The sequence below is a fragment of the Lygodium microphyllum genome, chromosome 12 (assembly GCF_053477565.2).
Source record: "Lygodium microphyllum isolate KBCC chromosome 12, Lygodium_microphyllum_v1.1.10, whole genome shotgun sequence".
Taxonomy (NCBI): Eukaryota; Viridiplantae; Streptophyta; class Polypodiopsida; order Schizaeales; family Lygodiaceae; genus Lygodium; species Lygodium microphyllum.
In genome coordinates this window covers 13,518,201-13,544,808 of record NC_141146.1, presented here as the reverse complement: position 1 = coordinate 13,544,808, position 26,608 = coordinate 13,518,201, and the positions used below count along the sequence as shown (strand labels likewise).

The window sequence follows — 26,608 nt, the reverse complement described above, 5'->3', positions numbered from 1 at the left end:
TGAAAGTCTTTGGCTGTCTTGCTTATGTGCATATTCCAAATGAAAAAAGGAAGAAGCTGGATCCAAAAGCGCATAAGTGTGTTTTCATTGGATATTCGCAGGAGAAGAAGGCATACAAATGCTATGATCCCTCTACCAGGGAGACCTTGGTGAGCAGGGGTGTTATTTTTGATGAGATGGGTTCTTGGTATGTATCACTAGCTATAGTGCCATCGGATATGCCTTCCACTCATGTATCTAAAGTTGATTTGTAGCAGAGCACTACTTTGATAGGACCTAGTAGTCAGACAGTATCCCCATGGACAGGAGATTGAGGAGCTCACCATCCACTGACACCAGTATGTCAGTGAGGGGGAGATATGATGTCGTGGACAACAAAGGAAAAGAGAAAGTTACTGAGGATGTATCTGGTATGATGACACCGGGTAGAATGACTTCTGGATATGAGTCAGCTGACACTTTAGATAGTGAACTTGGTATTTCGACTGTATATACACTTAGCAGGTACATTCCGCCTCATAAGAGAGGGGAATCGAGTAGTGCACCACAGCCTAGATGCTCACAGAGGGTCAGATACCCTATTGACAGGTTGACATATAGTGGCTACACTGCAAAGCATTATGCTTACATGACAAAAGTGATGGAGATCAAAGAACCAGGTACATATGCTGAAGCAGTGGAAGATGAGAACTGGTGTGTAGCTATGGATGAAGAAATAAATGCCTTGGCTGAAAATAAGACATGGGATCTTGTGCCACTGCAAAACAAAAAATACCATTGGCTACAAATGGGTCTACAAAATCAAATGCAAATCGGATGGTAGTGTGGAAACGTACAAATCCAGGCTGGTTGCTAAGGGGTATGCCCAACAGTATGGACTTGATTATGAGGAAACATTTAGCCCTATTGCCAAGATAGCAACCATACGCATTGTGATTGCTTTGGTTGCTCTGCTAGAGGTTGGAAATTACAATAGATGGACGTGAAGAATGCCTTTCTTAATGGTGACTTAGTAGAGGATGTCTATATGGTTCAGCCAGAAGGGTATGTTCACCCTGATTTTCAGCATTATGTATGCAAGCTAAAAAAGGCATTGTACGCTGAAGCAGGCTCCGAGAGCTTGGTATGCTAGGATCAGTAACTACTTGCAGAGGTTGGGATTTACTATTGGTAGGGTTGATCACAGCCTATTTACAAAGAAGACTGATAGTGGCTTGGTAGTGCTGGTCATATATGTTGATGATTTGATAATCACTGGTAATGATGACTTGGGCATACAACATGTAATGAAGATGCTGAAATCTGAATTTGACATGAAAGATCTAGGTGAATTGAAGTACTTTTTGGGTATTGAGGTAATCAAGGTTGAAAATGGTTTATGACTGATGCAGAAACATTATGCCATGGAAATGCTGAAAAAGTATGGCATGGCTAAATGCAAACCATTGGATACACCCCTTGATCAGAATGTCAAGTTGGACATTAGCACTGGAGCTAAAATTTAGGATGTGACTATGTACAGGTAGATGGTTGGAAGTCTGATCTATTTGACCATCACTAGGCCAGATTTGAGTTATGCAGTTGGGCTCATAAGTCAGTTTATGCAGAAGCCCAGGAAGCCACATTTGGATGCTATTAGGCGGATTATGAGATATGTTACATCTACCGTAGATTATGGGCTGTTCTATATGAGAGATAAGCCCTTGAAACTGGTTGGATACAAAGATGCGGATTGGGAAAGATGCTCATATGATCGCAAATCTACGAGTGGTTATGCTTTTGGCTTTGGAAGTGGCATGATCAGCTGGAGCAGTAAGAAGGAACCAACGGTTGCATTGTCTAGTACTGAGGCAGAGTACAGAGGTGCTGCATTGGCAGCATGCAAGATTTCATGGCTGCTCAAGCTTATGGCTGATTTGGATATTCAGGTGGATACTCCAGTGACCTTATTATGTGACAATCTCAGTAGTGTACTCCTGGCAACAAATCCAGTATACCATGCCAGGACAAAACACATAGAGGTACACTACCATTTTATCAGAGAGATGGTTCTTGTAGGGAGAGTAGATCTTACACATGTGAAGACTGATGAATAGGTTGCAGATATCTTTACCAAGTCTTTGGGTAAAGATAAGTTTAGTAGTTTTAGACAGCTACTTGGAGTTTATCAGATGATTTGAGCTTGAGGGGGAGTGTTAGAATATCAAGCTCATATTATTCTCCTATTAGTATGTATGACCAACATTAGCTATGTCCAGCTGTATTAGCAAGTGTGGGACATTAAATAAGTCGGTAGTCTTAGACCCAGTGTGAATGGTCCTATGGACCTTAGTACTATTGTATATACTTATGTTATGTGTGTGGTCTATGAGATAATGAATGAAAGAAGAAGAGAGCACACTTCCTCTTCACTCTGTCTTTGTCTCTCTGAATCACAATAGGCAACTCGTACTTTGACAGGGGGTTCTAACATAGGTGGCTCATGCAGCGGATGCATGGGAGGGTAATACTTCTTAATGCTATTGCCATTGAAGAAGCCTATGCCCTCACCATCTAGATTCTCGAGCTCAATGTTGCCAGTTCGACTGATTGCACGAACTTTGAAAGGCTCAATACCTCTAAACTTCATTTTTTGCTTGTGTTCTTTAACTGAGTATAGGAGCACTAAGTTGCCCTGTCCAAAGTCGCGGGCTGCCTGACATGCTTGTCAAACCAGCTCTTGCATCGTGCCTTCTCGCATATGAGTGCATGATTGGCTAGAAGGCAAGTTTTTGAGAGGCATTCAAGTTCAACTAGGCATTACGTCCATGCTTCCTTCCCTTCCCATCATTCTTGAAGCGCTATTCTCAAGCTAGGAACAAAGAACTCTACTGGTAGAATTGCCTCAGTCCCATAGGTCAACCTAAAGGGAGTCTGGCCGACATCCATTTTATAAGCTGTACGGTAAGCCCACAAGGCTACCATCAGCTTGTTATCCCAGTCGCTGTGCAAAGCACAGACTACTTTGGTCAGGATGTTTACAAGGATCTTATTTATGTATTCTGCCTGCCCGTTTGCCTAAGGGTAGTATGGAGAGGATTTTTGATGGATAATTAGAAAGGTGGATAGAAGATGCACTATCACTTCATTGATGAAGTGCGTGCCCTGGTCACTGACTAGTTCGATGGGGCACCCGAATCGTGAGATCACCTGCTCCCATAAGAACTTGCAGTCATTCTAGCGTCATTCTTTCGTGTCGCTCTTTATTCTACCCATTTCGTTAGGTAGTCTGTGGCCATAATGATATATTTGGCCTACGAATACTGTGCCGCATGTTTGGACAATGATAGTGTAAGGGTGGATTTACGTAGCTCATCTAACTCATCCTAATCATCTCAATCCATACCTTTAGACTTTATGCTCTTGGTTTTTAATTGCCTAACCTACTTCTTTTGAACCAGGACCCACTATATCCGTATCTTTCAATTGAGGAAATTTGTACCATCAAGCTTCTTACTATTGGAAATAACATTTTATTATTTAAAGAAGCAACCATAATGACACTACACCAATGCAAAATCCAAGAGAATGGTTGGTATAAATGACTACAAATGAGTCCCCAAAACTCAACTAAAACAAGGGCAAAAATAGGAGGGAATACCAAAGTATACCACTATCTAATATAGATTGCCAAAGTACAATGTCCACTCTCCAAGACAATACTGAAAATATAATTACAATAATGCTAAAATAAAGAGCAATAATATATGCCAATCCATCTATGGGCAAATATCCAAGAACGAAATCTCCCACTGCTAGAGATATCCAAGTAGCAATAGAGATACAAAGAATGCAACTAGCAGTGACTAAACATTATAGATAATTGGCACCAAAGACTGTCATAAACTCAAAGTACTCAAATTAGCTAACAAGCAGGAGTAACTGCATCCAATAACATACATGAGATTATATATAATATTTAAGAGTCCCACTATTTCAAAGAACCAAGCATTTCCACAAGTAAGTACAAGAATCTCCCACTAGAAGTAAATCTAGAATGTAAATTGAGCAAGCAAAGCTGAAGACATATACATCCAAGTATTGGGGAAGCCCAACCATATCACAACTACATTCGAGAGCATAAGTGCCCAATGAAGCTTTGGTACCTGTAAGGGAGTAAGCATGGAAGTCCAAAGTAAGTGACCAAAACCCAAGGACATTAAATGTAGCTACAATCCAAGCACCAAAGCATGTCATAACCATATTCAAGCTCATACATCAATATTGGACATCACCATAGACATGTAGTATACCAGAAATACCATGTAGACATAATAGGCATTCAAAACATGAAGCTCACTATTATATCCTTGCTCTCCAAATTGTTATTATAGTAATAAAAACTTCAATGATTGAGCCAATCAAGCTCTCATTAGCCCGAAAGCCTTTTCAAAGCATTAATGCATCATTCGAGCGGTGCAAGCATTTCCCATAAGCATTAGTAGAGCATAAACCAATCAAATTCTTGCTATCCAAACTAGAATTATTCTCTTATATTTAAAATAAAGAACTAAAAATTACACAAAATTAACTTTCTAAGTGTTTAACTATGTAGCTCTTGTTACACTCTTTGTTTCTAGCTATAGAATATCTGAATCTGATATTATATGCAAAAGTTATGACCAAAAATAAAAAAGTGCTATTAAGTTACCATAATTATCCCCAACTTCTATAGCATACTCTATATCCAATTAAAGTGGATAGAATGGCTATGTCTTAGCTCAATAAGTACTCAACAAGACTCAACTAAGCCATAGGAAGCTCCTCAACAAGTCATTGGAATAGGTTGGGAGAAGGGAAGACTCAATCCATACCTCTGAAGGAAGAAACAATGGATACCATGAAACCTTGAGATGAAGCTTTGAATCCATGCTGAAGTAAAGGATGAAGAAGCTCCTCAAATGCCTACTTAGATACCAATTGAAAGGTAGAGCCCGAATGTCTAGCCTCCTGTGTATTACTACACTAACAATACCCACACACTTGTACACTATAGGTGGCACACATCCATCACTATCATATCATTCAATATTCTTTCATTGACATTTGAAAAAGGGAAGGCCAGTCACACATTGTGACTGTTGGAGCTTTTACATATTGTGTGTGTCTCTCTCTTGCTCTTGCTCCTTCCACCATAGCTCTTGCTTCCACCAGTATACTTTCACTCTGGGTTCACTCCCTTCAATTGGACCATTCGAGGAGCTTCTTCATCCTTTGCTTGAACCCGAATTCAAAGCTTCAACTCAAGGTTTCATGGCAGCCATTATTTCTTTCTCTCAAGGTATGCATTGATTCTTTCCTTCTTCCTTTTTGTTTTAGCTTGCTATGCGCTTGTTGAGGAGATTTCCAAGCCTAGCTGAGCCTTGTTGAGTGCTTATTGAGCTGAGAAGCTGCCATTTTATTTATTTTGAGTGGATTTAGAGCATGTTGTAAAATTCATGGATAGCTATGGCAACTTGACATCACTATTGTATTTTGGCCATAACTTTGCATACAATATTGGATTTAGGCGTTCTATAGCTAGAAAAAAAGAATGCGATGAGATCTACAAATATCAATCTCATAAAGTTGATTTTGTGTCATTTTCCAGATCTTTGTTTCACATAGAAAAAAAATGTTTGATGCTTCGGGGATGCTATTTTGGGACTCGAATGGTATGGTTATGCTTTTGAGATGATTTGAGTACACAGTTGGCTCAATTATATGACATGATCTTAAGCTGAGATTGGAGCTTGGATTCATTGACATTGATTGTCATTCTTATCCTTGGATGCTATAGTTAGAGTCTTGCAGACTACTTGGGTTCAATGCTTCAATTGACCTAGGGAAAATGTCAAAGTAGGACTCCAATTTTGAGGTCCACTCCTCTAAATCAACCGGTGATAATGAATGGACATTATATTTGGTTAACATAATCTTATCATAGATTTCCCTCTCAACAAAGCTTTACTGCATATGCATGTAACTCCCATTGGGGTTTAAAAGAATAGAGACCCTCCTATGGTAGTTGGCTTGAAACATGTCTGGAGGAATAGGTAGCTGCCTTCTAGTGGTTTGAGGAGGATTTGATCCATGAATGCTCAAAATAGGCTCATCAAACCTAAAAGAAGTCTTCCCAATCTCATAAGTGTTGTATGATATCCCCTTCTTCCCAATGATACCTGGTTGAGGATTATTATTTGATTGCTGAAAAGACTGTTTATCTCTACTTTCTTGATCACCCATTTGTGCTGCCACACAAGCACATAGATTTGAGCACTAAGTTTGTCCAAACATCTCTAGTGGAAGAAGCAAACTTCTCTAAGGAATCCTTAGTAGATTGGGCCATGTACTCCATAACTTTCTTGGTTTGTAAATTGGATTGAACCAACTATTCAACCACTTGATCCAATTTAGAAACTAATTCCATGTGTCTTACGAGATGCCTAATCTTATGGTTACAAAGAGTGGTATTAAGAGTACTATATGCACCATGTTCTTGAGAATATTCATCATCATTATGTGCCTTAGGTATTATCTCATGTGCCTCATTAATGTTTTACTAAACATCATCATTAGGTTTGTTTCTTTCCCTTATTTCCAACCATTCTTACTCACTCATATAGTGCAGTCTTAGTAGACCCCCTGATACAAAAAATGGCTATAACTTTTGGCTCCGATATCAGAATTAAGAACTTTTTAATGAAAAAAAATCCAACAAATAGCTCTTTAGGATGAGCTATAACACTCAATTTCAAAATCAAAAGAGAGTATTATTGCAATATTAATTTAGTACTATCTAAAATAGTCATCCACCCTGTAAAAACATTGTTTTAGTGTATCCACCTTCCCAAGTCCAAGATAAGATCTCCCAATGCTATGGTGCCCCATATATAATATAGTTCACTTGGTTGCACCCCTTCGAAATCTTTAATAGTGGGGGATGGGCACCTCACTATTGTCCCACTATCTCCCCTAGCATCCTTGTTTTCCTCAGTGGAAATATCAACATGGTAGGAGCATTCTAATTAAGCAAACTTGGATGAGATGCATAACTGAAAATTTATTTTAGCCTTCAATGATATGCAATATTTGATTGATGAAAATTTTTAATCAAGAAATAGGGGTTGGCTAAGGGTCTTACCAATGCAATTTAGTGACTCGTTGATTGCAAGTACTTACCCTTTACACAGTTTCTTTCTTGGGCAAAGAGAATTATACAATCAAATCAAGGTTATGCATCAAGATAATGTAAATAATATTCATGATGAAATATGAATGAAATGAATGTTGAATTTCAATGAAAAGATTGTGATCAATTAAAAGAATACTAATCTATGATCTATTGATTAATTCAAAGAATTAATTGATCAAGACTCTCCCATCAACAAGTGGACAAGCTTTAAACAAGTGGATATTGAGAGATTTCAAAGATTAAGAAAGTAAAATACCTTGATGAAGCTTGAAGGAGATGATTGATTCACTTGGGATCAAACTTTAGTCCATTGATTGAATAAATTTCCATAATCCATCATAAAGCTACAATAATCCATGGAATTCAGCCCATATATGCTTTAAGAAGATTAAATTTGTGAAGAATCAATGCCTCAAGCTTGCTTGAACACTTGAATATCAAAGATTCAAGCTCTTTGAACAAAAGTTCCAAAATATAACTCCATTATGAGCTTCAAGAGGCTCAATGTGCTGAAATCTTTGAAATGTCTTTAATCTTGAAGCCAATCTTGCTCCCAAATGGTAGTAGAGAACTTGAATATCAAAGATTCAAGCTCTTTGAACAAAAGTCCCAAAATATAACTCCATTATGAGCTTCAAGAAGCTCAATGTGCTGAAATCTTTGAAATGTCTTTAATCTCAAAGCTAGTCTTTCTCCCAAATGGTAGTAGAGAAGGCTTGGAGGTCATAAAGAATCAAATATTGAAGAAATTGAAGCTTCCAAATCAATGGCCATGGCTGCCCTACTATGTATTAGGGTTTTCGGCAAAGGAAATGAAGATCAAAGGCTTAAAGGCCTACTGATATTAATATAGAGTACTTGTCGAGGGAGTGAGCAAGCAGAAGAGAAGAGATCAATGATTACCATGAGCTAGAGAAGAGAACCAAGGAATCAGAACAATTCATGGTGCAAATTTGGAACCTAGATCTGTTGCTTCCTAAGTGTTATGCTTCAAGATTGGTAATGATAATGATCACGATGGCAAGGAATCAATGCACCATGCTCATGAGGAAGGATAAGATCATTGGGAGGCAAGAGATGATATTTCTTGGTGGCCACCATGAAAGCTTCAGCCAAAAGCTTGAAAGAGAGAGAAAAGAGAAAGCATGCCTTGAAAAGTAACTAGAATTTTAACCAAAACTAAATCTATTCTCCATGTCTTTAACCATTTTACCTCCAAGATGTCCTATTACAGATGTACAACCTACCATTTTGTCCAAGATGCCTCAAACTTTGTCTTCAAGTACTTTGGTTAGCTCTAAGTAGTTATCATTGGTAAGTTGCACTTGTCCATTTGCAATCTGACACTCAATCCCTGAATAACTAGAATATAACAAGCATGTGGAAGAAATTAAAAAAAAGATTAAATCAAATGGATAAAAGACCAATGCTCTAATACCACTTGTCAAGGAGAGGGATGAGAGGTGAGAGAAAGAAGAGTAGAAAAGAGAGATAAGAGGAGAGAGAAATACTAGAAAGATAGGAAAGAAGAGAGAGAAGTCATGAAAGTTGAGTACAAGTAGGTGGGATGAGAGATAGTAATTGTATTACAATAAAATTTATTAAAAATTACATGTCTCACACCTTTTATACCTTTTGTAGTTTGACAAGGTTTTATTAATAAATCTCTCACTAAAACATGTCTTTCCAGCTTCTTATACCCATTATGAGGAGAAGCCATGTGTGAACTAGTTAGGTCTTGACTTATAAGGTCTATGCGATTTGATGGAAGAAAGGTGACCTTTGAATATCTAGCCTTTGGATTAGATAGAGTCATTCAGTTTTATAGGGTGTGGAAGTTTCCTAGTCGGTAAAGGGAATAGAATATTCCCTAGTTAACTAGAAAAGGTCCATAATATGGTCAAACAAGCCAATTAGTACCCTTTTGAGATATAACAAGAAGACCCCTCCACAACCATCATCAATCTACCTTTCACCCAGTTGAACTTCTTGTAGCTAGCCTTAATCTAGTAGTAACTATATGCACATTGTATCAAGTTGTAGGGTGTGAAAGCTTCCTAGTTGGTGAAGGGAATAAAATATTCATTAACTGACTCAAAAAGTTTCATAATATGGTTGGACAAGCCAACTAGACTACCTTCCTAAGGTATAAAAGGAAGACCCCTCAAAAGCCAACCAACCCTAACTATACATACACACACTCAATTTTTATGCTTAGAGTGATAAGGTAATAAGGTGATGCTCACAAAAGACCTATTTGGAGGCACCATAAACATTGTGTTCTCTCTCTCTCTCTATATATATATATATAAAATATATATATATATATATATATATATATATATATATGTATGTATGTATGTATGTATGTATGTATGTATGTATGTATGTTTGTATGTATGTATGTGAAATCTCCATTCTCCTTACAACTCCTTTAAATTCTTTTAGAAAGAGTTGTTAAACATGAAAAATGGTGGGCCCAAATTAAACATTTGCAATGTTGAGATATTGTAGGATAAATATATACTCAATCTGTTCTAGCCATGCACTAAGTGTCATCTCAATGCCTATTATCCCATATAAACATCCAAGTGTCATCTCAATGCCTATTATCCCATGTAAACATCCAAGCCTTCTTCCTTGTTAATCATGTGAGCTACATCCACCAAGTCATGGTGCCATTGAAGCTCCTCCCATGCATCTCTTTGAGTAATGTTCATGGTAGCAACATGCATGCAACCTATCAAATTGATAGCTTGTAATGTTCCAATCTCCTACTAGTATGGCACACTCCTAATTTATGTAGCTAAAGCCCCCCAAATTCATGCTCTTCTCATTGAAGATGTAGGAGCACATATGGACCAAATTTATAATTGTACTCCTCCCATTCGAATTTCAACTATGATAGTGGATCCCTCTTATTCCTTCCACCACACAATTGGGCTCATTTCATCCTTTATAAAGATGATTTCCCTCCCTCTACCTCTTTCTTTTATTGCTAGGAAGCATGCATACTTGAGAAACTCATCTCAAATTACCCCCTCTATCATAACCTCTTGTAAGGCCATAATTTCTAGGTTCCTGGCTTTAAATAGTTTTTTTACAAGCTACCATTCACCAACTTGAACAAAGGCCCCTTGTATTCCAAGAGATGAGATTGATCTTTTTTTGTGAAACTAGCCATTACATAGTTCTCCACCATAAAGCTTAAAAAACTCATCGCGCTCTTTCACCATTGGTGCATAGATGATTCTATCAACTAATTGAAGCCTTGTGAGAAAAAGAGAAATAGATGAACGATGTGTATTGACTTTGGTTTTCTTCTCATTTAGAATCTATTGATATTTGACAAAATCACCTTAAGCCTAGACTCAAGGAAGTTACTATATGTATATCCTCTACATCATGTGCGTTCAAGGCCTATTTATAAATATCCTTATCTATGAATTTTTCCTAAATAAAACATAACCCTTTTCTATTCAATTTGTAAATAACCTCTTTATATTACATCCTTCTATATGTAAAAAATGTATAAAAATGGTATTTTAAAAATACCTTATTTTGAATTCACGTGATACACACATATATTCATAAGTTACTTGAGAGCCTAGAAGTTTATGGAGATGTCAAAATTTTCATTTTATAAGATAGTAGCACTTTAATAAAAGCAATCAACTATTCCAAAAGCCTCCAAGTGGTGTTTTGATTGCTACTCTCATGGACTTTACTACATTTTTTAAAATCTTATTTTGTAGATAGTGGATTTCTAGTTGTACTGCATGTTCTCAACCAAGAATCTAAATACGTTGACAAATTCTAATTAAACTTTGGAGTGATAATCATAGATTCATGTATCCTCTAATAGGCCTTGAGTCATATATATGACACCGGGGAGTCCACTTTATAGAACATGTAAGATACCACATGAGTTCAAAAGAAAGGGTATTATATTTGGTAAAATTTACCAGATTGTATTTACATAAGGGATTTTTAAATTAGAATTTGAAGAAATTCTGTAAGTTTAGTAAAGTAAAAGGGAACATTCTAAAGGCCTCATAGCATGTAAAGAAAGGGTATTTATTAATATCCTTTGAACGCACGTTATATAGATGATTTCTTATAGGTGCACCCCTCGGGTATATGACCAATAACCATAGTTTTTCTCAATTATAAGACCCAAAACTTCACTCATTATGTAACACAATTTTAATAACATCGAGAACATTAGATAACTTTTTTATTGCATGTGCTTTACATTGATCACCTTAGCAAACTTTTTTGTTGTATGTGCTTTTTAAGATTACCCTTTTAGAGTTTGTCCTTTAGATAACATATCACTCTGTGGTGCCTATAATCAAGCCTTTATCAAGGCTAATATCCCACCAATTTCTTGCTTTGGTCAATGAACTAGTAACACATCATGGTTTATGACTAATTTTATGATGTCTTACCTTACCAAATTCACTAATGTTTATGAACTTGCCTTAATGCCATATATACTACATTGACATATGTCTTTGAGAAATGTGCATTTCTACTAAGGGCCTTTTGAGGCTTGAATTGAAGAAGAAGAGAAAGGTTTCTACTTTTTTTTGTGTGTGGAAGAGCCTATAAGAGTGAGAGGGGTGTTTAAAGTTCACAAGAAGAAGAGTACTTGGTGAAGATCTTAGTTTCCAAATTAATCATATTTCAAATCAGTAACACGTCCACAAATACATAATAGAGACATGCAATACTATCAAAGGACTAGCTAATAATGAAATCTTTTAACATAAAAATGTTATAAGCCATTAAGTCATTTTAAAATTGTTTATAAATTTTGAATGTCATAGCATATTAATAGCAAGTCTCACTAGTCATAAAGTTTTACAACTTTAGTGGGAAAAAAATACCTTATACATTATTTACCCTAGTTGATGCCTTTAAGCAATGTGACTCCTCAATCTAGTGACATTTTGGATATGTATATGACACCATTGTCATTTTATCATGACAAACTAAGACACGCAATAAATAATGAAATGAGCTACACTAATAGTGAAGTAACGGCAACATTTAACACATAAATGGTATAAGACGTTAACTCATTTTGAAATCATTTCCATGTATAAATGGACACCCAAATATGCTTCTTCCTAGAAGTACTTAAGAAAGCTTGTAATTACAACTTTTTTACTCACCTATACTAAGGATTTCTTGAAATTTCCTACACTTCCTAAAAACCCAGGTAAAAATAGTGCATGATGATAAGAAATGTTTTCATTGGCCTTCCACTATACATTAGTAACTTACAACTCTTGTAGCCCTAAAATAATGACAGCAAAGTGAGTATACAACTCTATGAGTTCACTTTACAAACGTCTAGACTCAACCAAAATTAGCAATGCATGTTGCACATGGATGACTTAACATGTATACACGTTTTTGAGTTCCTAAAGTTGATGGGAGAACCTTTTAAACTTTCAAAGTAAAAAAAGAAAGCAATTTAATAGAAGGGATCTTCTAGAATATACATAACACATGCCATGTTTAGCATCATTTGTTCTTCCTTTGTAAAAAGTTATCAAAATGTGGCAAATTCTATTATAATAAGTATACAAAGCTATAAAAAATTTCCACCCTAATTTTATTTTCCTTTGACCTTAACACCTAGCAATCTCAATTTTGGTTAAGCCATTTTCTTGACAATAGTAATAGAAAAGGGTTGCAAACCTCAAGTCCTAACTTGTTACAATAGTAAAGAGTGTACGCTAATTTTGGGTTGTTGTGATATAATATAAGAGGATGTGACAAGGACTATTGAGTGTGTAGCAAGTTGATATTGATCATTTTTATCCCATAAGAATCGATGTTTGAGTAAACTCATCAAAGTTTCAATAACAAAATTTAAAGATGTTTATCTTGATTATAATTATTCTTTTTTGTTCTGAAAATGTTTTGATTGAAATCGTATTGGGCTAATGTAGTCACATAGAGACTTGGCTAGAGAAGCTGTGAGAAAATCCTTGGTTCTTCTAAAGAATGGAAAGTCTCCTGAAACACCTGTGTTGCCTTTGAAGAAAGATAGTCCAAAGATACTTGTGACAGGAAGCCATGCCAATAATCTAGGTTTTCAATGTGGTGGATGGACTGCAACTTGGCAAGGCTATGGAGGAAATAATATCACAAACATTGGTAATACTTTTTCCACTTACACAAATATTTAAAGACATAATAGAAGGTTTAAGGCATTCTTATGTACAAATATGAAAAGCATTCAACATAGAATCACAAATATTCACATTAGTTTACATGCATAAAATGATTTTATTTTTTCATTTTTTATATGACAAAATCATCATAATGAATTAAATAGACATCCAAATAGCATGGCATTTATAGTATTTAGTTAACAAGCTAGTGATTAATTTCCATAGAAAAAAATGCTAATAATATCTAGATAGTCTCAAGCCCATGGGCACTCAATAAAAGTGGCCATGTTTTCCAAAATAGATAAAAAGTGTTTGTCAAAGACATGAGTCATGTATTTCTTAAATTTGCCTTTAGAGATGGTGCCTTATCATAAGATACACAATTGGATAAGAGGGAGATCAAGATGAAAGTAAGAAGATGAAACTTAGTGTAAGTGTGAGAGAGATGTTAGAGATTGAGATGAAGTTTAGCATAAGTAAGGATTTTTTTAGAGGCTCTATGATATGTTGAAAGTAGCCTAAATAGTGCCCCTAAAAGGCTTAGAAATGGGATTACCTTGTGAAGTTAAAAGTTCCCTTCATAACTTGAATACTATACTCTTGAAATGATATCAACTACTTGATTTCTTCCCTATTAAGCATCATGTTATAAAGGCATAGAGAAACCCTTGATCTGATGAATCTTCTTAGTAGTATGTACATATAGGAATAAAATACAAATCTATAGGCCATAGCTCAAGATAATAAAGGTTGAGGGACGAGAAGAACAACATTTCAATAGTTGCATGCATAAAAATGAGTCCATCGAAATTAATCACCCACATCATCATAGACACGTAAATAAGAGAGGCATACTCATGAACTCAATCGTGCATGAGATGAATCCTCAAGTAGGCCAACATTGCCCTCTCCAAGTAGCTCTAGTAGAAGGATGTTGTGCTCTAAAAATATCAACAAAGACTGGAGGTATGCTGGTAGGTCTAGTTAGCCTTTGCAGATGATGTTCGGAGCCAAGCGTAGTAGCTAGAGAGGGAGAATGTCTTTCTCTAAGCATATGTAGCTAGAGTGGAGAATATGGATGGCGTGACTCCACTCTATCCAAAGATCATTGAAGAACTCCAACGTGACTACAAGCAGGAGTGGATAGATAGATGGAAAAAGCTAAAATGTGAACTCTTGGCCGCCCTAATAGACTCTTGCTCCAAGATCCTACCTCTTCCTGAAAAGTAGGATGAACTGGACTTTGAGGCTACATCCACCCCTCTTGCCCCCAACGTGAGTCCACTATAACCCTGCCCATTCCCCATTAGCAAGGTGAGAGTAGTCCTATCGGCTTTGCCCCATTGAACTTCCACTTTGCATTGAGCTTGGTAGTCAAGTTCAAACTCATCGTTGTAGATTTTCCACACTCTAGATCCTCATAGATTGGTTGCCTAAGGAGCAAGAAACCGCAGCAAAGCCTCCCCTACCCATAGAAAAGGGAAGCAAATTTCCATGGAGGGGCTTGCCAGTCCCAAGATCGAGGAGGATGCTTCAAAACCACTGACTTCGGGCTTCTTTGACTTCTCTGCTAACACTAAGTTGATGCATTGCAAGTGATAGATGATGGTTGAGCACTACCATGCATTAGAGCAGTAAAATATTAAGGCTAAGGAGTGGATTCAAGTGTTGTAGCAAGCTATTTCGACTTGAACTACAATTGGAAGGTGGAATATGCCCCCTACATGAGTATGCAGCCTAGTGCAAGAGAACTTGCATTAGTCATGGCCTCAAATTCTTGGTTTAGATTGGGAAAAGCAGTTTTTCTCTTGCGCAACTTGATGAGAGTGTGGCAATCAAGGCATAATCTTTGATAAAGACTCAATATTATCAAGTCAAACCTAAAAGCCTCACTCTTCCTTGACCAAAATTGGAGGTGGCCATTCCTGCACATCTTTGACCTTGGTTGGTTCCTTTTTGAAATGCTATGAATTAGATATTATCTACCTCTCGATGAATGCACACTTTCCTTTCTTACAATAGAGCTTGTGCATCCTTAGTTATTTGAGTACAATTTGGAGTTTTTCTTTATGTTATTTTCTTCTTTAGGGTAGGTTAGGATGTCATCAAAGAAGACAAAACTTCCACTTTCCTAGTCTACTACATGGCAAAAACTAAGCAAACCCCAATATTTTTACTTTGCCATTGATAGGTGGGTAAACTTTTTATTGATCAATGGTGAATATTTTATTATATTAGGAAAATAGTAAGAGAAAACCCTATTTTTGAGCTATTTTTGGCAAAATTTAGGCCAAAATATGTACTTTTTTTGTATATATGGACTATCGCTTGAGTTTTCAAGCCTAAAATTTTAGCTTGGTGACCAAGAAAACCTTCAAACAATAACATTTGGGCTAAAATTCGCCTCTAAGTTCTACCATGGTTTGCTATGAAGATATAACTTCTTTCCATTAGCTAGTTCCATTAAAAGCTTGGACTTGGTGCAATCTCTACTCCTAGCTTCTTTATACACTTTGGAGAAATAAAAGAATAAGTGCTATAAATGTATAACTTATGATATCATTCCTTGGGAGCCTGTTTCATACCGTATAAGCTCTTAGGTAACTTACATGACAGCTACTCGTTATCGAATAGAGTGTATCTAATTGGTAGTCTAGAAACCCTCGTAGACCTACATAAAATTGGTTTGACAAGAGTAGCCTTTGCATCTCCCACCTGTCCAAGCCAAGGTATTTGCTCAGGTTTGATGTACTCAACTCCGCTCTCACCAAATGTTGGCTTGAACTTGCTTCAAGCCAAGAAATTAAGAGAATTGCTAACTCTTCCTCCTACTTGTGAATCTCCATTTGTGCTTTGTCTTTTCATCATTAATTTTCACATTCATATTTGCATCCAAAACATCCATAGAGACATTTTCACTTTTGTTCAATTTCACCATTGCATACATCCATGTCAAGTATTCAGGCATCACCATACAAAAAATCATGTCCCTTGGTGAGTTCTATCTCACCATTTTTTGTGACCACCCAATCAATAGGTGCACCCATTTCCTTCAACACTCAACCAAATTTTGTAGTTTAAATTCCAAGATTTCTTTCTTGGTTGCATAATCTAGACCAAGGTGTCAACATCATCATCAAGCCAGTAAGGGCCATCATAAAATGACCATCATCATCCAAATTGGTATCTTGATCTAACCTAAATACATCCACATCATCAAACATATCAAATCCCATGCTTTTATAAGACAAAAAATTATTATGTGCACTAGTGTAAACATTTTTATCATGCATTAGTTTGAATTGACTCTAAAATTTAGGGATAGGGTTCATTTTTTATACTGCAGTTCTTGTTGATGCTTTTTTTGCTAGGCTTCTTCTTTCTTCTCTGTTCACTTTTGTTGCACCTACTTCTTTTTTCTTTACTCTCTTTAATATATTCTTCTCCTTTGGCAAGTAGACAAGGAGGAGTTTTTTCTTTATTCTCTTATCGCTTTGTTGATATCTCCTATTGTAGTACACACTTAAATCATAGAGAGACCTTCAACCTTAGGTTGTGCTGCAAACTCTATGTTGTTATGTATGATGAGATTTCTTGCTATGTTTGATTTCTCCCCTACTACATAAAAATGGTGCCCTTTTGAGATTCATATCGAGATAGACTACTACATATATTTCACTACTACATAAAAATCGTGCCCTTGTGTTGAGATTAATCTCAACAAACTAAACTATTGCATCTATTTCACTACTACATATTGCGGTTGCTTTGTCTTCATCAAGTCGAGCAGGCTTGCATGCTATCATGATAGTGAGGAGTACCATTCTCCTTCTTAACGTGCAAGCACTAGACATGCGCTTGGTCTGCAAGTGTTTTCACATGCCATTCAACTCCAATGGCTGGAGATATGTTGTTGAAACTCCTCACGCTTCTAATGTTCAATTGCATCTACTTTTGAAACTCTTGCTACTACTATTGCTTCATGTCCAAATACTACTCTACATATAATAGATTACTACTACTAAGGCACTCTCTTGGAAGACTTTGTGTCAACACAAATTAAAATCTAAATGGCTACCAATACCATTTAAGGGTCTTTGTCCATGTCCAACTAGAGATCATGCCTTGTTTCTTCTTTTCTTCTTACTGATACCTATTTGTGAATCCACCATGTAGCCATCCAATGATCCCCCCTTGTAGAGCTTAGCTTTTATCATATCCATTAGTATTCATAGTATTACTTCTAAGAGAACTAGCACCTCTCTCCATCCTCCTGATGGTGGTGGCTTGTAACCATCTATTGATAATACCAAACTTCTTTCTCATGAAAATGTATGTATCTACACCTTTTTTGCAATACAAGCTACCTCTCTTAGGATAGTGAAATCTTAGGGCCTTCTCAAAAGTGGTCCTACTCTTTCAATAGCCATTAGGAGAAGTAGGTTTCTTTGCTACCCCAAAAGTACTGAATATGTACATAGACTACCTCAAAACATGAGGTCCTACTCTTTCAATAGCCATTAGGAGAATTAGGTTTCTTTGCTACCCCAAAAGTACTAAATACAAAAAGTGGTCCTACTCTTTCAATAGCCATTAGGAGAATTAGGTTTCTTTGCTACCCCAAAAGTACTGAATATGTACATAGACTACCTCAAAACATGAGGTCTAATGCTTAGTTCAAAACATTGACTATAGAAAAATGTTTCTCTTATTCAACCCTCCAATGACTTCCAACCAACAACCTATTGAGAATCAGAAATCACACTCACTAAACAGCCTCTTTGTATGGAGCTTTAGGGTCAAGGATATGCAGGCTAACCTATCCCATATGCACAATGGTGCCTATTGCAGTTTCCTACTTTCCTATAAAGCATTGTACTTGCTTCCTTTTCTTAATGCAAATGATAGTACTCTTTTCTTTTCAGTGAAGTGTCAATGTCATTGTCCACATACACAAGATTTTGTTTATGAGTCCAAGTCTCAATCTTGGAACCTAATTCACTTGTGTAACAAACAGTGTCTTTTCCATCATGAGTCCACACTTCTCCTTCCATCCTCCATAGCTTCCGCCTTTGCCATGCTCTAGATCCCGCATTTGTCACATGGTATCAGAGCTCAGTTGGGCATGGCATTGCTTCTCCAGCCTCTCTTGATTCCTCTCAACCTCAATCTAGCTTAATGTTAGCTCATGACTTCATCTCCCAACTCTACTCTCACTGAAGCTTCCATGGCAGCCATAGCCAGTAGCACCCTGTCAGATTGAGCTGCTTATATCTCACTCCACAGGTCAAATCTCTTGGAGCTTCCTTCTGGAAAAGTATTCTCCAACTCACAAAGCTTCCCTGTGTCACATCAATCCATGAAATTTGGCTATCTGAAGCTCAGCATTGTGAAAATTCTCAATCTCTGCTCTGTGTCTGCCATAGCTAGACAGGACCTACCTCACTTGGAGCTTCAATAACTTCTCAACCATGCCATTTCAGCTCTTGATTCCTTCTAGGGGGTTGTTCTTCTACTCAAGGCGCTTCATCCTGGTACAAAAATTGATCACATTGCTGTGCCCTGACCTCGGCATTACGGAAATCACGGAAACCTGTCCTGAACTGCGCCGAATCTGATCGAGTGCCCTGCGTGCTTCATACAGTCCACGATCTTGACGATTTTCATAGGGTTTTGATAGACCATGAAGTCAGCTTCCTAGGCATGTAAAATTTTTTGAAAATGATCAAGTATAGCTCCTGCAATCTGAGAAAAACCAGGCCCGTGTCTCAGAAACCCTAATTCCACCATAGCCAAAATTTCTCAAGCTTTTTTTTCCTCAGTTTTTTCTCACTCCTGACACTCAACCCAAGCCTCTGTCACTCTAATCCATTAACCCAGCATCAAATCAAGGAGGGAAAGGACTTGAGAAGATTTAAGAACGACCGAACGATCCCGAACAAGAAGAATCAAGCTCAACATCAACACTGACATAGTGTGTTTTCACACTGTCACTAACTGTGTCCCTTGACACACTGAATTCTGCTCTTCTACTGATAAAATCTCAGAATTCTAGTGTTGATTTGCTGCTGATCTTGCAACCTCAACACGGGAAAAGACTCTCCAAATGCTCGATTCAAAGGAGTCGGGTTTCACACCTGGCAAACCCGCATCAAGCTCATCTTGATGAAAAAGGGTCTCTGGGCCATCACAAATGGCAAAGAGAAGAAACCTCGGGACGCGGAGCTTGCAACTACTTGGCAAAAGAATGATGACAGAGCCCAGGCCATTATCAAACTGGAGCTAGACGACAGTTATATTCACCATGTGGATAACTGTGAGACCTCACAGGATACATGGAAAAGACTTGACACCCTGTTCGGTGCACAATCTAAATCATCAAAGTATGGTCTCCTGATTGAGTTCTTCAGGCTTGAAATGAAGTCTAGCACATCACTTGCCACACATCTCAATTACATGGAAGGACTCCTAACCCAACTTGCAGGAATCAACATTAAAATGGATGAAGATGTTTGCATCGGTGTTCTACTTAAGAGTTTGCCTCTTGAATATAATAATGTATCAACAACTTTAATCAACATGCCAAATCCTGAACTTGTTGATATCTAGGTATCACTGTTAGAAGAGGAAAAGAAGCTAAAAACTAAGGAAGAACCAAGTACCTCTAGAGATGAGCATGCATTATATGTTGGCAATAGGTACAAAGGCAAGAAGGATCAGCTCTTCTGTGACTTCTGCAAAAGGATCGGACACACCGAGAAGTTCTGCCACGCAAGAAAGGGATCCCAAAAGGCCTATCTAGTCGCAGTCAAAGAAGAAGAAGAAAATGGAGCAAAGGAAGAAGAAGATGAAGATGAAGACCACCAGGATCGGAAGGACAAGACTCATCAGTCCTTCTACTCTCATAACTCTGATAGACTGTTTTAAAAGCCTTGTATTTCCTTGCCCTAATGCTTCCTGCCATAAGCTTTGTAAACTCCTTATGTAACTTGGCATTACAGTCCCTGTACACTTTGTGAGGCCCCTGTTATAGCCTCTGGATGTCCATCATGTTTTGGTGCCCACACTTAGCCTTTTCTGCAACAACCTCTGGTGTCTACCATGTTTGTGGTGTGCCCACACTTTGCAGGTGGTTCTCATTACAGCCTCTACACACTTTGTGCCTTTTTAGTTGTGATTGAGGAGGGGTGTTGAGAATCAGCAATCACACTCACTAAACAGCCTCTTTGTATGGAGCTTCAGGGTCAAGGATATGCAGGCTAACCTATCCCATATGCACAATGGTGCCTACTGCAGTTTCCTACTTTCCTATAAAGCATTGTACTTGCTTCCTTTTCTTAATGCAAATGATAGTACTCTTTTCTTTTCAGTGAAGTGTCAATGTCATTGTCCACATACACAAGATTGTGTTTATGAGTCCAAGTCTCAATCTTGGAACCTAATTCACTTGTGTAACAAACAGTGTCTTTTCCATCATGAGTCCACACTTCTCCTTCCATCCTCCATAGCTTCCGCCTTTGCCATGCTCTAGATCCCGCATTTGTCACACAACCATGCAAATATGCTTCAATGGTATCAAAAATGGCTTAAATGTCTAACAAAAATCTTGTCCATACAAAATTAGCAACACTATTTCCTAGTAAGTTGACTTGTGGGCCCCCAATAGCTATCCACATCTTGATTAATGTAAGCTAAATTGAACTAATCAATGGCATTCAATGTGGCTACTCAAAATCCAATTCAATATGTCCTATCATAGCCCTTTGAACTTGGTAAAATTTTATTAAAAATGGAAGCAAAAGCTACGTTTCATACATCCCAACAAAGACACAAAGTCTCACTCTAGATTCATTCCACTATGAGGACCTCCATCATCCTAAAACAGATAAATTGATAGCTACACCCATAGCTTCACAACCTCAAGAATGAGGCTTTGATACCATGTAAATAAATGAGGGAGGGGGACAGAGAGATGCACTAAATCCATAGCTCACATTATGCTACAAGTACAACACACACACTCTACCACACATCAATATCACACTCCCTTTGAAATAAACCTAACCCTAGCTCTATCTTATTGAGTACGTTCATATGCACACACACTTGATATAGGGATTTCTATCTCTCAACATGTCCACCATGTTGTGGTATCCCCACCTCAGCATTAGAAGGTTCCTCGAGCCTTGCATCATGTGGAATACATCAAACAATTTGCTCATGTGATGGTTGTTCATCCTCTTCAAATATCACTCTATAGATCTCAACCCTTTTGAAACGATCCTTAAGCATCTTATCCTCATTAAGGAGATGACATCATGGGTGCATACTACCTTCTTTGATTCAAGATCCCACAAGTGATAGCTCATTTCATATCATTCTTCATAGCTAAGAAAAATGCATTTCGTAGACTTACGATTAAGCTTACTCTACTTGTTCCTAGATATATGCACAAATGTCTCACAAGACAAAAACATGAAAGTGATCATAACTAGATATCTAGTTTGTAACTCCTCTAGGATCTTGCCATCCAATGGATTGCTAGGGGACTTGTTGATCAAATGCAATGTTTTTTGTATAACTTCAACCCAAAATCCATTAATGAGACTAGTATTAGAGAGCATACTATAGACCCTTTCCTACATGGTCATGTTCATCTTTTAGGCCACACCATTTTGAGTAGGATTATTAAGAGTTCTCATTTCTCTCTTAATATCACAAATTGCATAAAAGTTTGTAAAGGCATGTGAGGTGTACTCTCCATTATTATTAGAAGCTCTTGATTCTCTGCTAGGAAATTTTTGTAATGTATCCAACACATCACTCTTCTTTGCAAAAAGAACAAGCCTAAACTAGCCTTATGGCATTATTTATAAAAGTGACAATTTTTGGTGCTCCATCTTATGAAACCATGGGAATTGGCCCACATGAGTTATTATAGGCTAGATCAAGACATTCTGATCTTCTACTTCCATTACCTCTCTTATGCAATATTTTAGTTTGCTTTCCAAAGAGACAATGATCACAAAAAGAAAGATTTAAAAAACTAGACAAGAAAGATAATTCAAATGGCACAAAGCTTTCATTCTAGTGGGACTAGCATATGCCCCAAAAGATGATGCCATAAAGCAAAAGATGGTTGTTTATTGACATCTATAGCGTGATCTTTAACACTAAAAACATGTAAATGATAAATCTTTACCTTATTTTTCTTTTTGTTGTTATTCTCACTTGCCTTTTTTTCTTCTTCTTCCATTTGTTTTATTGTGTCCCTTTTTATCACAAAAGAAGCATTCTGCATCCTTGTTGCTACGTGACTTGTTTCTTGACATAGCGCTCTTACAAGAGTTTCCCCTGGCATTTGACATTTCTCTCACCATGAGTGTATTGGAGCTCTTTGAACCAATATAACTCTTTTTTTCCACCTCCTCAATAAGTAAATGACTCTCCATGTTAGTACTCATAAGACCACCTTTGGGTGTGGAGTTACTAAAATGGCAGTCCTAAAAGTATTCCAACTCTTAGTTAAGGTGACTGACAAGATCATACATGCCCTTCATTGAATCATGAAAGAAAATATTCTAAGATGTTGATTGGCTAAAATTAAAATCATTGAGATGATTATACATCAAAGCCCCCTCATTTGAGTGGAGATCAACAAGTTTTTTTAGCTAATGAAACCACAAGGGTGCACTTTCTTTTTCATCCATATCACCAAGTTTCTTCCATACACCATATGCACTTACCATGTCTTTCACATTAAAATACACTCAATATAGACCAACAAACTGCTAATAGAATGTCCTTAAAGCCAAGAAATAGTTCATACATCAAACCATCCCAAATACATATGAATGTCCCAAGCATTATGGCTATCTTTTGAGCATAAAATGGCCAAGAGAGACTAAGTACATGAAAACTACAATAAAAAATTAAATCTAGCCCACATAATCACTAATAGTGAGTATAACCATTGTGTAAAATTTTTCAAGATGAAAAATGCAATTTGAAGTTGAGAGTAATCCAAGAGCCTACATATGAACTAGTTTCATTGATTGACAAATATTTGAATCTTATAGAAAGAGTTCTATGATAAAATGGACATCCTATAATGGCTATGCAAGAATATAAAAGAAGGTGGAAAAGTGGTATGAGTAGCTTGACTAACAAAAGTGCATCAATACAGGTCATTATTAGCATAAACAAGGTTTTGTGTGTCCAAATCATTAGCATAGTCCATAAACATCCTGATCTCCACAAATCATCAAGTGTCTCTCTCTCTCTCTCTTTCCTTTTCTTTATTACAAACACAAGAAGGACCTTTGCTTAAGGCCCCAACTTGAGCCTTATGCTTAAAACTCCTACTTGCAAACAACGAGCATGTCCCCTTTTCAAAATCAACAAAGCTTGAGCTTAAGCAAGATCCTTGCTAGATCTAAATAGACCCCTTACTTAAATCCCTTGCTTTCATTAGAAAAAAATGTCCTCTATGCTTAAGTAACCCCTATGCTTGCATACATCAAAACCATATATAAATATCTCTTCCCAAGCATCCAAACCCAATGATTTTTACTTTAACCTAGCCACAAATGGCTACCAAATCACTACCAAATTGGGCTATTCTAGCCCCAAATTAAACCTCAATGGCTTAAGCACTTGTTGACTCAAATCTAGATCCTACTAATGAGAATAGTACCTCTTTCAATATGTGAGTAATAAGCATCAATATAGAAGAAGACGCTTGAATCCTTAGCCTTCACAAACAAAGATTCACTCCTCAGGATCCTCACTCCAAGCATGAGCTCCCATGAATATTGAACAACATTCTGATACTAGTTTGAGAGGGAAGAAATGGTGGGATGTGAGGTAGAAGCTATGGAGTATAAGAGGGTTGAGAGGGAGAAGAATATAAGAAAGTTATATAGGTACAAAATGAGTAGTACCCTTATTTTTTGTTATTTTAACTAATATATGATTACATAGTGTATCCATATACAAGTGTCTACCTTGGCTATAGGCCATTGGCCTTTACCCCAACAAGCCCCCTAGCTCTTGAACATACTACCTAAATACCAAAATTACAAAGAGACCTCTCATGTGCTTCTAGCTCTTGGCACCTTTTACCTAACTACTAGTCTTGGTAGAGAGATTTCTCATGTGGAGTGATGGTCCTAGCATTTGGAGCAAAAAAACATCTCCTTGATGATGAAGAGCTCAGTGGTTAACCTTGGGGGAGGTCTAGGGTTCTCCAAAATTTCAACTTGTGTTGATATAACATAACTTAGAATACACAATCAGTCAAACAATCCTTCCAAATGTATCAAGCAATCATTGTGATACAACTTATGCATAGGAATATATTTTAAGTGTGATTCCCTCTAGCATTGGTTCCTACTGATTCATCAAAGTTATCATGAACTTAACATAGGCCAAGGCATATCTCTTTGAAAGGAAAAAATTAAACTTAGAATAATTGTAGCATCTCTAGTTGGGCCTAATCTTTTCCTTGTAACTTCGATCACTTGTAAGTTTAAATTACTACCTTATTGAGGTCTCAGGTTCCTTTAAAAGCCATAACCTCATTCACAGATTATAAGGGTTTGTTCTTATGAATTGTTCAAAAGTCATGATAGGAAAAATATTCTTTGCAAGGGATATTATAAGGAAATTCTCTAAGTATGTGGGCTCCTAATCTCCTCTTAAATTATCTTTGTTTTAAAGCTTTATAATAAGCTTAGATAAGTTAAAGGAATGATTATCTTAGTTAAGGATGCATTATTGTAATTGCCAATCCTTTTCAAGGGAAGGGACTCATTGAATAATGGATTACTAAAGCAAGGTCAAGGTTATTTAACCTTGTAAACAAACCTAAGCCTCACTTTGATGCTCAAATTGATAGTCTATTACTAATCATTCAATTGACTTTCTTCTTAAGTAAGGATTGAGTAGTTAACTTGGGATTCTCATTGAGCATAAATTTTTAATGGTAGGCTCCTTATAGCTACTATCAAATGCTCTATTATATCAAGTAAAGATAATCTAACCAACTTAAAATAGTATGTTGCACATGGACTAGTCTCATCATGGGAGGGGACGCTTCTTTTAGAAATTTCCTCCTTGGTGATTACTTTATTATCCATCTACTTAAGTCTTGGGGTATCCATAAGGAACCTCAAAAATCAAGTTGCTATTGTGAGAAATGCGGGATCTAGAGCATGGCAAAGGCAGAAGCTATGGAGGATGGAAGGAGAAGTGTGGACTCATGATGGAGAAGACAAAGACACTATTTGTTACACAAGTGAATTAGGTTCCAAGATTGAGACTTGGACTCATAAACACAATCTTGTGTATGTAGACAATGACATTGACACTTCAATGAAAAGAAAAGAGTACTATCATTGCATTAAGAAAAGGAAGCAAGTACAATGCTTTATAGGAAAGTAGGAAACTGCAGTAGGCACCATTGTGCATATGGGATAGGTTAGCCTGCATGTCCTTGACCGTGAAGCTCCATACAAAGAGGCTGTTTAGTGAGTGTGATTGCTGATTCTCAACACCCCTCCTCAATCACAACTAGAAAGGCACAAAGTGTGTAGAGGCTGTAGTGAGAACCACCTGCAAAGTGTGGGCACACCACAAACATGGTAGACACTAGAGGCTGTTGCAGAAAAGGCTAAGTGTGGGCACCAAAACATGATGGACATCCAGAGGCTGTAACAGGGGCTTTTAAAAACAGTCTATCAGAGTTATGAGAGTAGAAGGACTGATGAGTCTTGTCCTTCCGATCCTGGTGGTCTTCATCTTCATCTTGTTCAAATTCAAAGAAGCAGATAGATGTCAGACAGAGTGAAGCAGCTTGCTTCCTCTCTCACTTTTATCATTATTCATTTCTCACTCTATATTGAAAGTACAACCTAAGGTCATAAGACCATTCACACCAGAGGCACCGACTTATTTAATGTACCTAACTACTATGGCTAGACTGGCTGTGTCCAGCTCATGTCGGTCAACACACACAAAATGAGCTTGATATTCTAACACTCCCCCTCAAGCTCAAGACATCATATGCACTCCAAGCAGCTGTCTAAAACCACAGAACTTATCTTTACCCAAGGACTTGGTAAAGATATCTGCTACCTGTTCATCAGTCTTCACATGCATAAGATCAACTCTTCCTGCAAGAATCATCTCTCTGATGAAATGG

General features: G+C 37.2%; 1 protein-coding gene across 1 annotated transcript in view; it reads left to right on the top strand.

Annotated features, from left to right (window-relative positions):
- The window catches only part of LOC148027471 (uncharacterized), a 92,396-nt gene that overhangs the window by 32,446 nt on the left and 33,342 nt on the right, over nucleotides 1-26,608 (top strand). The window contains exon 8 of the mRNA XM_087689184.1: nucleotides 13,180-13,387. Coding sequence (XP_087545310.1) covers nucleotides 13,180-13,387 — 208 coding nt within the window. The remainder of the gene's footprint in view (nucleotides 1-13,179; nucleotides 13,388-26,608) is intronic.